Source organism: Neovison vison, chromosome 13, assembly GCF_020171115.1.
Source record: "Neovison vison isolate M4711 chromosome 13, ASM_NN_V1, whole genome shotgun sequence".
NCBI classification, from domain to species: domain Eukaryota; kingdom Metazoa; phylum Chordata; class Mammalia; order Carnivora; family Mustelidae; genus Neogale; species Neogale vison.
This window is the reverse complement of record NC_058103.1, coordinates 58,361,476-58,373,947: the sequence shown is the minus strand read 5'-3', so window position 1 is coordinate 58,373,947 and position 12,472 is coordinate 58,361,476. Positions and strand designations below refer to the sequence as shown.

The window sequence follows — 12,472 nt, the reverse complement described above, 5'->3', positions numbered from 1 at the left end:
TGTTGTAGAAGCTTAGTAAATTTTAATAGGTAAATATTTCAACAAAGTAATCTTTAAAAAAATTAATAAACTAATATACTATACTTGGAAGGGAAATGTATTAACTAGACCTCAGATGTAGTTTTACTGTGCTGGATATTTGCCCAACCAGATCTATTATTTACCCTTTTATAACCTGCTATGTGTCCAAGAAAGCTGAACTTTATGATCAGAATTAATGTGGTCCCTTAGTCTCCTGGCTTTGGTTGAGTTTGGCCCAGGGGACCAAGGATAGGTGATCACAGAGTCAAAAAAGAGTGGATCTGAGTATTTATTCCCATAGCTTTCTTTTTGCTGTATGTTATGGGGTTGGCTAGGTCCCTCTACCAAAGGCCACAGCTCCACATGATAGCAGTCTACGCTGGGTTCTAGTCTCTGCTCCTTCCCTCTGTCCCTTAGGGCTATGGGTGGTGGTAATGGTCTCATGATGTTGCTAGACCGTCAAAATATAGCATTTTGTATTTCCTTAGTCTTATCCACACCTTTGTAATTTGTACCTTTGTTAAACTCCCTTTCCTCAATTATCCAGTATGGGTGTGCCAATTAGTATAACATTTAGGTCAGATTTTTAAAAGGAGTGTTTCGTGGAATAATTTTCCTCAGGTTATTACTGAATATGTGACAAAAGTGTCTATAATTATGAGTTTAGGAAATACTGAGTTCAGTAAGTTTTATTTAGTTTTATATATATATATATTTAAAAGTATATATATACTTTAAATATATATATTATATAAATAATATAATATAATATATAATATATATTTAAAGTAATATATATATACTACACACACACACACACACACACACACACACACACACATTTCAGGCCCTAATAATCTAATATTTTGAGTGTGGGATATAACATTTGGTGTTCCCGAAATATTTTACCACTGTAAAGTATGCTATGGCTATCTTGTTATTTAGCATTACCATTAATGCCTCACAAAACTAGGTGTTGTTGTTTTTTTCCCCCAAAGTGAAGTTGCAAAAATGCTGCCTTAAGCTTACCCAAGATAGACTATTGTAAAATGTAAAAATTAAACTCCTTCTTATCATCAGTTTACCTTTTTGTTGGGAAGAACATTTATTTTATCCTAGTAAAAATCTAGGACCTTAAATTACTATTTGGATACTGAAGTGGTTATCTGGTTTTGTCTTCAACTCTAAAGAATGTCCTGAACTACTCTGTACTATATAACTCCAAGTGCCAGAGAAAATGATCACAAGTAAGAATTATAGGGATGTAAATATAGTCTCTCATAAGTTATTCCTTTTTGAAAGTAAAATAAATTGAGAACTATAAACTCCTTGTTAGCAGATGTGAACTGAGAGAGACTGTGCTAATTTGTTTTACTGCCAAGCTCATAACTATATATATCAAGACTGACAATATTTGTAAGGGCATTTATTACTTAGATTTTTCTCAGCAGGAATTACAAGTTCACCTTATAGTAAATTACCTCCTTTTGGATTGATAAATATGTATTATAGAATAAATTATTTTATCAAACTTAGCTCAATCATAAATTATAGTTTTTGATGAAAATGTCAAATTGTTTGATAAACTAAGTGGCCATTAAGCCATTTAATTTAGAAACTTTAACATAATGAGAAGTAATAGTACATCTTATATTTATCCAGAATTACTTAAATGAACTCCTAGTAGTCTTGCTTCCAAGTCCAAGCTTTCAATTACTTGATAACTATTTTGAAATTGTAATGCTTGTATTACAGCACTTCTCATTTTTGACATTAGAGTTATAAAAGGAACACTGTTTTTGCAAGTATATTTGTTGGCTATAGTATAGCTAAAAGATGATAGATATGTATAACAAAGAAACAATCTTTCTAGAATTTTACAATTTTCCTGATATAGGAATAATATGATAGAAGCAACAATTAAAAACATAATGGAAGAAAACATCTCTCAGCCAAAAAGTAGGTAAATAATGAAATAAAACAAATTGTCTTTCACATTGGAAATGATCATTATATCTTAGGTGAGATTTAAGTGATTGATATCCAGTAATATTATAGCAAAATATTTGAGTTACAAGAATATGAAGATATCTTACAACTGTTAAGAAATCTGTACCAAGAAATGAGAACAAGGTTGTCCTCAGGCTTCTTAATAGTAAAGATGGACAATGGAATTTTATACCCATTTGGGAACTCAGAAAATAAATTACTTAGTACTTTCCTTACAAATATTTCGTGAGGTGCATCTGGGTGGCTCAGTCAGTTAAGAGTCTGTCTTAGGATCAGCTCATGATCCCAGTGGCACAGATCATGATCTCATGATCCTGGGATTGAGTCCCTCATTGGGCTCCCTGCTTAGCAGAGGGTCTGCTTCTCTGTCTCCCTTTGCCTCCACCCCCTTGCTCATGTTCTGTCTCTGTCTCTCTCAAGTAAGTAAGTAAATAAATAAATAAGTAAAGTCTTTAAAAAAATGTATTTTTTGACCTGAATTTTTCATTCAAGTGAGAAATGTCTCGAAATTATGAATCAGGATGGGAGAGAAGATCTAAGATTTGTGAGTTAAAATGCTGTGTTTGCTGCATGTTTAGTAATAGCTTTGTGGCCCAGATGAACATTTCAGAAGATAGTTACCACAGAATTTGGTGAATGACTCCACTACTTTTGAGTTGACTGGCAGTATTGACACACTGAATCACAAGGCTTGGATTGTGTCCTTGGAAATGACATACTTAATCCTATAGAAAAAAAAGGAAAGACTAAGGAGCTGAAATAGCCTGCTGTGTTCTGGTAAATCAAATTGGCAGTAACCTCCAAACTGAGCTGTAATCAGTGCCTCAATTTTATCATGAGATTTATTGGGCATTAGTCTGAATTTGATCTATAGAACATCTAATTTACTTTGGGTGTTAAACTAAGCGTGCCATTTCCTTTCAGATTCTATGTATTACAAAACAGAATCACTTTCAGAGATACAGACTCCACCTCTACAATGTATGGAGAGTGTAGCAATTACTGGGGTAGGACATGTGTGTAGGTGTGGGGGTCCTCCAGAAAGAACATGTTGTCTTGGACAGAAACAGGAACTACTAAGTCTCTAAAAGAAGTAACTTCGCTCCTGAGAAAATCAGTTGTGAGTGAAAGGACTGGTGAGAAGTAAAACAGGCAGCTGAACCAATTAGAAAAAGTTAAATCACTTAGGTGGAAGCCAGCTGAACTTGAAATTGTTTTGGAAGCTGAGATAAAGGAAGGACATTTTAACAGAGGCTATAATAGGAGAATGCAGTATGGTTTCACTGCCTTATAAGTACCTCAGGTGGAAACAGTAGACTAATTCATTTTCTCCCCCCATGGCTGCTTTTAGAAAATCTCCCTAAACTAATCCTGCATTAAGACTTGCTCTAATAACCCTATGCATGATTCAAGGTAAGTGACTGAGAAAATGAATGATGTAAATATGTTATTGGTTATAGCTTGATGACGCACATCTAGCAATATTACAAAGAGGCAATAGTGCTCACTTTTCAGTAGAGCAGAAAAATCATTTGGGGGTGCTGACTGAATTTGTCTATTTTGAGATTTTGACTCAGAAAGTTTGGAGTAGAGTTATGTTAATTTGTGTTTCTAATAAGCACACTAGTTAATTCTTCTATAAAATGTTTTAAAACAGCAGGAGGCAATAGTTACTTACAAAATTAGGGCAATTACCTTAAATTTTTAAAAATGAGGATGATTACCTTAAAATGTGGATATAATTCAATTAACCACTTATGTGAATCTCTTAACACAAAACCTAGGACACTGTAAATGTATAATAAAGTCATATTCAAAATGGTGTAATACTTCTGCTATACTTCTTAGTAAGAAGTTTCTAGACCTGGATATATAATACAATTATGTAAATGTATTTACTGAAAAGAGACTAGAAGAATAATTACAGTTGACCCTTGAACACAGGTTTGAACTGTACAAGTCCACCTACACATGCCCCCACCCCCCAAACCAAACCAAACCAAACCAAACCAAACCAAACCAAACAAGCACCACTTTACTGTTTTCTTTCGGGAAAGGGCTCCAGGGTAGTTAAACAAATAAACAAACAAAAGACAGAAACTGCCTAGCAGCTCTAAGCAAATCTAGGCAGAGAAGCCCCCAAATGGCTGGTGGGCTCTGGAGGCTCCTAATTGTGCTTGAGGATATGCCTTTAGAAGAGTTATTTGTTCAGCCCAAAATGGCAGGGGTCAGCTAGCCTGGGAAGGTTAGCCAGGTGGTTGCCTGGACAAGTTTTACCTTCTCCCCTAGGAATTTGTTATCCAGTAAGTCAGAGATGGGGGTCTTCACAGGCAGAACCCAGGGTATGCAAATCAAAAGGGGGGACTAGTCCAGGTTCTTCTCCAGGACCATGATGGCTTCCGTGGTGTCCAGGTGTCCAGGTTTTTGTCCCATTCATCTTGGGAAAGCTTCTGTAAGTCCTGAAAGAGGGCATGGCCACAGCATCTTGTTTTTGCATCTTAGAGAGGCCTGGTACCCTCAGCTTCTCCTTGGCCAGCTCCTGGAAGAAGTGGCCTGTGTCCCCAAGAGCCACATCATCACAGCAGAAATAGGAGGCAAAGAGGTAAGTGTAGGAGGCCTGTAGATGCATGCCATGACCAGGTGCTTGATGGCCTCTACCTAGATGGAATAATTCTAACTAATTTGGGAGCTTATGGTTCATTTGGCAATAAGCTGAAAAAGTGGTACTGGCTGGTTCCAGAGGCAGAGAATGGCTGGAAGCTGGTTTCCAGGTTGTTACTAGAAAAGAGGTAGGTTGGAGGGTGGTTTGAGGCTGGAGGAAGGGGTATCCCCGGGTCTGCTGCATTCACACACAGTTGAAGAAAGAGACAGATCTGGGGTACTGCAAAGTATACCACCCACACATGGCGCTTTTTTTTTTTTTCAGCTATGTATTAATGTATTTTCTTACAATTTTCTGCATGTTGTTTCTCTAGCTTGCTTTATTCTAAGAGTACAATATATAATAAAAACAATGTAACATACAAAATATGGGTTAATTGACTATTATCAGCAAGGCTTCTGGTCAACAGTAGACAGTAGTATTCATTTTTGGGGAGTCAAGTTATATGCAGATTTTTGACTGCACAGAGGTTGGCACCCCTAAGTCCTGTATTTTTCAAGGGTCAACTGTAGTAATGTTAGTAGTTGCCATTAGCCTTTTAAAAAATTAGGTTATTTCGGGGCACCTGGGTGGCTCAGTGGGTTAAGCCTCTGCCTTTGGCTCAGGTCACGATCTCAGGGTCCTGGGATCGAGTCCCCCCCCATTGGGCGCTCTGCTCAGCAGGGAGCCTGCTTCCTCCTCTCTCTCTCTGCCTGCCTCTCTGTCTACCTGTGATCTCTCTCTGTCAAATAAATAAATAAAATCTTTTAAAAAATTAAGTTATTTTAATTCCAGTATAGTTAACATACAGTATTACATTAGTTTCAGGCATACAATATAGTGATTCGGGATTTTATACATCGGTACTTAGTGCTCATCATGAGTACACTCTTAATCCCCTTCACCTGTTTTACCCATACCCCTACCAACCTCCATATGATACTTTATTTTAAACAAGTACCGTCAGTTAAAATTATTTTTTAGATTTTGAGTTGGGGGTGGGAAGGAGGTAGAAGGAGAAGCAGGCTCTGCTGAGCAGGGAGCCCATCATGGGGCTCGATACCAGGACCCCAAGATCATGACCTGAGCTGAAGGCAGGTGCTCAACCATCTGAGCCACCCAGGCACCCCTAAAGTTATTTTTTAACAAGGACATTTATTACTTGAACCATACTTCAGGAGACATGGTTCTAAAAGATATATAAAATATTCCATCCAAGAAAAATAGAACACACATTTTCTTCAAGTACAAAAAAATCCTCTGGTTAAATCACATAAACAGGTAGAGACATAACAAATATTACAAATTTAAGAAAACAAAAATCCTACCAAGTAGATTTTCCAGCCACAATAGTATAAAATTAAAGATCAACAATAAAACAAAGGTGGAAAATCTATAATGTAAATATTGAGTATTTAATATGTAAATATTAAACACTACTGCACAAACAATGGGCCAAATCAGAACTCAAACAGCAAATCAAAATGTCTCAAAACAAAAGAAACCATATTCTAAAACCTATGGGATGCAGCAAAAACAGATTTTAAGAGTGAAATTTATGATGAAATGCTTGTATTAAGTTGTTTGAACTTTTTTTAGAAAAAGATTTTATTTGAGAGAGAGTGCGCGCGTGCACGCACACAAGAAGGAGGAGGGGCAGAGGGAGAAGAAGCCTCTCCTTCCCTGCTAAGGAAGGAGCCCAATTCGAGACTGATCCCACATGACCTAAGCCAAAAGCAGATGCTAAGCCCACTGAGCCACCCAGGCACCCTTGAGCTTTTTTCTTAACATTACAGCACAAGGAACTAGAAAAAGAAGAAACACAGATGAAATTTAGTAGAGGAAGAAAATAATAAAGAAAAATCAGAAATAGAGACCAGAATAAGCAATAACATAACATTGAAAATAATGACCTTTTTCCAAAAATAAATTGGCAATATTTTAACTACATTAAGGGGAAAAAAAAGATTCAAAAAGCAAAATGAGAAATGGGAAAGAAAATAATATAACAGATAAGCCAGAAATCCATAGTGCAGTTGGATTATTATAAACAATTACATAGTAATGGATCAGATAATGTAGGGAAAAAAAACAGATAATCCCTAAAAATGCACAAGTTATCAAGATTTCTTCATGGATCTTGAATCCAAGATGTAGGAAATCTTCTTAGTGATGAAGTTCTAGAACCTAGGTGAGCAGGAGGCTGGCTGAGGACAGAGCAAAAGCTGGCGCCTTGCACCCCCTCTTCACCCGCTCCTCTCCATATGTGTAGCATTCCTCAGGCACCCCTGACTGCCATAAAACGATAAATAGTTAACTTGCAGGGATTGCAATCCTGCAGAACAGGAATCTCCCTTACTCTACAGATGTCCTAGAAATCTAAACAGGGAGATTACCTTATCAATAGCACAAATTTCCAGAGGCAAATAACTCTCATTTCCTGAAGCCCTAATGTCCCCCTCCCCACCATAAACTGGAGGAGGCTGAGGTAGAAGGGAATGTAAATGATAGCAGGGTCATAATACCCCACCAAGAATCTCCCAACTATCTTGATGTTAATGCCTGACCAAAGGACGACATTGATCAAGCCATAAGGGCAAGGACTCCCCCCGGCACCTTGTAGGCCCTCCTTAACATGTGAAAATTCTGTTGAAATCTCCCATCCCTTCACCACCTCCCCCCAACCGCAAGGTATATAACACGCCTGCCCTCACAACCCGGGGCAGCAGCTCTTCCTGCCCACGGGTCCTGTCCCCATGCTTTAATAAACCACCATTTTGCACCAAAGATGTCTCGAGAATTCTTTCTTTAGCCATCGGCTCTGAACCTCACCCCACCGAACCTGACTTAGGTTCTGGGACTTTCATCATTAGACCAATAGTAAGAATGAAAGTTGAATTAGGAATCAAAAAGTTTCCAGCACAGAAAAACCCAAGACCATGTGGTTTCATTGGTGCATTCTACCATTAAAAAATCAATAACAACAACAACAAGACCATCTTCATCAAAATCTTACAAATAATGGAATAGAGGGAACACATTCAAAATTACTCCCTGTTTATCCTGCTTTGCCTCCTAGGGATGCTCTCTGAGAGGAGTGAATCATCTCCCACTGTGTTTCCCAGGTTTCCACACTGCCTGCCACCGTTGTTTGCTTGTCTTCTCTCCTGGAGCAGGGCAGTGCCCTCAGGCTCTATCCCAGTCAAGCCCATTGACCTTTAAACCACCAAGCTTTAAGCCCTGATGGTTTGGAGAATTCATGGAATTCAGCCCCTATTGTTTTCCAAGCAAATGGCTTTGGGGAAACACCCTCCTTGTGCATTCCCCATGCTTCTCTCTCTCTGTCTCTCTCTCTCCCCACCCCTAGCCCCCATCTCTGTGACCATGGCTCCTTCTCCTCTGCAGTACCCATGATTCATTTCTCTCCTAAACTATGTCTCCACAATCCTTACCTTCCTTGATGTGGCCTCTTCTCTCCCTTTAGTGGTGGAATTTGTGATGTTAGTCTTCAGGTCTATTTCTAGGATCAGATCAAAGGATGACTTGATAGTTATCTACATGTGTTTGTGGGAGGAGACAAGCCTAGGGTTGTCCTACTCTGTTGACATCTTGTTATTCCTTTTTTCATCTTCTTTTCCCCTTCCCACCTTTTCTCTGTATTGTGAATATAGACCAACAGTTACTACTTTCATAACAAAAATTAAACTGAAAAAAAAAACAAAGGCAGGCACTAACTAAGCTATACTCTTCATATAATAGGTCCCTATCTATCATCTCCATGATCTTAAGTAATTGTGAGTAAGGTCGATTGTTTTATTTCTAACTTAAAAAATATTTCTGGGTCTTACAAACTTGTGTTTTATTTTGAACTACTCTGTAGGCTCTAAAATGAAGAAAGCAAGAACTCACAGTAGTGAATGCTTTGAAGACAATGAAATCTGAATTTTAAAATTTATCCATTTTGAAAAGGAAATGAAAAGACCTCCCCCTTTAAAAAAGATTAATCCATGAGAAGCTACATAAAGGGAGCCCACTCCTCATGGGGAAAAAATGTATGCTGTAATGCTTGTATCATTTGTATCGCTTGCTACCATGAGAAATGCAGGTACTTTGAAGGGGATGGGTGGAAAATTATCCAAGACTTTGAAAGTAATAAAAGAAATCATGGTCTGGGGAAAAAAGAAAAAAAAAAAGATGTTCTAGACATGATTCACAGATTTATTGTAGTCATTTTGGAAGCATTGAAACAGACCAAATGTGTGGAGAAATTATTTCTGATTGCATACTGAAATTTTAAAGGCACTCAGATGGCTAAGGTTTGTGTTCCATGTAGAAACTGACTTTGAATGCTAGGTTTGGGAATTGGATAGGAAAAGGAGGAAATTCACATTTTGAGCAAGCTTGAGTGGCAGAAAGGTGGGAGAAACTTAGAAGCAGAAGGGGAAAAAATCTAAGATTAAAGTGAGCATTGGCCTGGGTAGCATAGTAAAATATAGATGGAATGGAAAAAGATCTGTCTGAGAATAGAAAGGGCTCACAAAGCATTCATTACAATTTAGGTAAAGCCTAAGTGGTTATTTTCTAAAACTAAAAGAATACTTATAGAGTACTGAAGCAAGAAGCAGGCATAGGTATTTAATGAGGAAAAAAAAAATCACTTAAGACGTTAGTTCTGTTTTCTATTCTGGTTTGTTCACTAAGAACCTTGAAAGTCACATAGTCTGACTAATGTGGTCAATGGCATTTTATCTATAAATCTTAGCATTTGTCTGTATGGATATACATAAAATACCCTTCTAGTTTAAATAAGTATAAAATAAATTTATAAACAAATGAGTACACTGAAGTTCCAAATCTTCACTACTTCTTTTCAATAGAACCCTAGAAAAGGAGAGTTGAAATGGAAGTTAAAAGTTATTATCCCATTCAGTGAAGTGTCTCTGTACCACTTCCAAAAGTGAGTCAATCTGGCATCTGCTTGAATTAAGATATAACATGTATATGTTATCAACTCGTTTACCATTTTAGTAATTGTATCAAAAATGAAAGCAAGGTTAATTGCACATGAATTAGTCTTAGAGAATTTATATAGCTTTATAGAATTTTTTAGGAGGGGTACTAATATTATACTTAATAGATCATAATTTTTAAAATCCTCTGTTAGATGTTAAGCTTCTTCATAACTTTTAATTCTGTGATTTAGCAGTGACTAAACAATGGCAACTCTGACACCAAATCCTTTTTATCTCCAGTTACAACTCCAGGTATGCCCTACTCTGATCCTTCTGTCACATTGCTGCCAGAATAGTTTTTCTTTCTTTTTTTTTTCCAGAATAGTTTTTCTTAAAAGTCTTTCTAGATGTCTCCTGCTAACCGTCATTCAGTGATTCCTCATTGGATTCAAAAGAAAATTTCAAATTCCATTCCATGGCATATAATGATGTCCCATAATCTGGATATTTCTGTGTCTAGATATTTTAGTTTCTATTGCTGTAAGAATGTTGCAATAATGACCCCAAATTCCAGTGACTTAAAACAACAAATATGTATTCTCTACTAGACTACAGGTCAGTTGGGGGTGTTTTGCTGATCTTGGTCAGGTTTAGCTTACCTCACCAGGATCTCATGCATCTGGGATTAGCCGGTAGGCACTCAGTGGGTGGCTCTTGACTGGTGTGAGAGTGGATCAGGCCATGAGTATGTTTTTCCAGAAGTCTGATAGATAGGCTAAATAGAAAGAGCTTGTTGTTTTGGCTGTTGAGCAGAATTCCAGAAGAGGGAGTAGAAATTCACAGGCCTTTTGAGGCCTATGCTTGGTCCCAACTGCTACTTCTATTGGCTTACATTGGCCAAGGTAAGTCATAAAGTTAGCCCAGATATAAGAGATAGAGGGATAGACTTTAAAAGAAAGAACAATAAATGAACATAGCAAAGTGTGTGGATATAAGGAGGGACAAAAACTGGAGTTTTTGCCTCTAGTTCTCTGTACTTCCCTACCTCTCCATCTTTGATACTTGCTAAGCCCCAACTTAATCATTATGCCCAACAGTAGTGAATTTTACATAATTCTCTAAAAATGGTATGTCGTTGCTTCCTTTGATTGTTGCCACCAATATTCCCTTTGCCTGGAATTAACTTCCATATCTGACTGACTTCTTTACTTCAACAAAAATAACCACAACGATGATAAAGTATTAGGCACACACTGTATATTGGGCACCATTATAAGTTTTTTACATGTAGTAACTCAGTCATTTCTCATTTTGAGATAAGTACTATTTTTTGGATCTTACAGATATGAAACCCGAGGTACAGCAGGGTTCTCTGTAGCTTATCCAAAGACACAGCTAGTTTTTGTGGTGAGGTCTGAATTTGAACCCAGAATATCTGAGTCCAGCCACCACTAACATCTACTGCCAGCAACTGATGTGACGGAGAGTGCCCTTTTTTTTATGGAAGCCTCCCTTCTCTCTCTGGATAAGCGTAGGCGTTATTTCTCCTGTTTTACATATATTCCCTCATGATTAGCTCTAGCCCAGTTCTCACGCTGTACTGTTCTGTGGAACATTGTCTTTGCTTGGGATGACAATTCTGAAGGACAGAGGCTGAGTCCTTCATTTCTCAGTTCCCAGAACTTAACGCTGTTTGGCATAGAATCTGGTGCTTTGGCTTGTATTTCTTGAATGAGTGAATTGGGTTTCTCAGCCATAACACTATTGACATTTTTGATGTGATAATTCTTTGTGGGGGGCTGTCTTGTGCATTACAGGATGTTTGCTAACATGTCTGGCCTCTACTCAGTGGATACAAGTAGCACTCTCCCAGTTGTGAACAATCTAAAATGTCTCTAGAGATTGCCAACTGTCTCCCCGGGGAGGGGGAAACGAATTCATCCCTGGTTGAGAACCACTGAAATAAATAAAGGACGTAAAGCAATTGTTTTTAAAGTTGTCTGAACAGTAAAATAATTTCTGAAAGTCCCCAACCCCCTAGATTAATTAGGACTTCTGGGCATAGGGCCTAGGCCTCAGTAGGTTTTGGAGCTCTCCAGATGATTCCAGTGTGCAGCCATTTGAGAACTAGTCCAGAGGCTTGACTCTTAAAGAATAAATGTCTTGGGGTGCCTGGGTGGCTCAGTGGTTTAAAGCCTCTGCCTTTGGCTCGGGTCATGATCTCAGGGTCCTGGAATCGAGCCCCGCATCGGGCTCTCTGCTCTGCAGGGAGCCTGCTTCCTCCTCTCTCTGCCTGCCTCTCCGCCTACTTGTGATCTCTGTCTGTCAAATAAATAAATAAAATCTTTAAAAAAAAAAAAAGAATAAATGTCTTACTAATTCTTCTTCACAAGTGAAACCTTCCTTCAGAAATGGAGCTGGAAGTGAAATCTCTGTGTTATGAAATCAGGGACTATATTTGATATTTCTTTAATTTTTTTTAAAGATTTATTTGTTTGTTAGAGAGAAACAGAGAGAGAGAGAGAGAGAGAGAGAGAGAGAGAGAGGGCAACAGCAGGGGGAGGAGAAAAGGGAGAAAGAATCCTGAAGCAGACTCCTTACTAAGCCAGGAGCCTGATGTGGGGCTTGTTCTCAGGACCCTGAGATCATGATCTGGGCCGAAGTCAAGAGTCAGCATCTCAACTGATTGAGCCACACAGGTGCCCCTACATTTGGTATTTCTTTGAGTTTTCCTAGGAGGCTATTCCAGTGCTTTATGCTGTTGATTTTTTTTTTTTTTTGTACTTTTCAGGTGAGATTGAATTAGATAAAAAGCAAATCAGAATTAGCTATCCCCAAAGCCAAGGAA

At 38.1% G+C, this 12,472-nt stretch overlaps 1 protein-coding gene across 1 annotated transcript in view; it reads left to right on the top strand.

The window, feature by feature from the left end:
- Window positions 1-12,472, top strand: part of LOC122894505 — a 102,028-nt gene that overhangs the window by 72,751 nt on the left and 16,805 nt on the right. Inside the window, exon 5 of the mRNA XM_044232340.1 lies at window positions 4,534-4,633. Within this exon, the coding sequence (XP_044088275.1) occupies window positions 4,534-4,633 (100 nt within the window). The remainder of the gene's footprint in view (window positions 1-4,533; window positions 4,634-12,472) is intronic.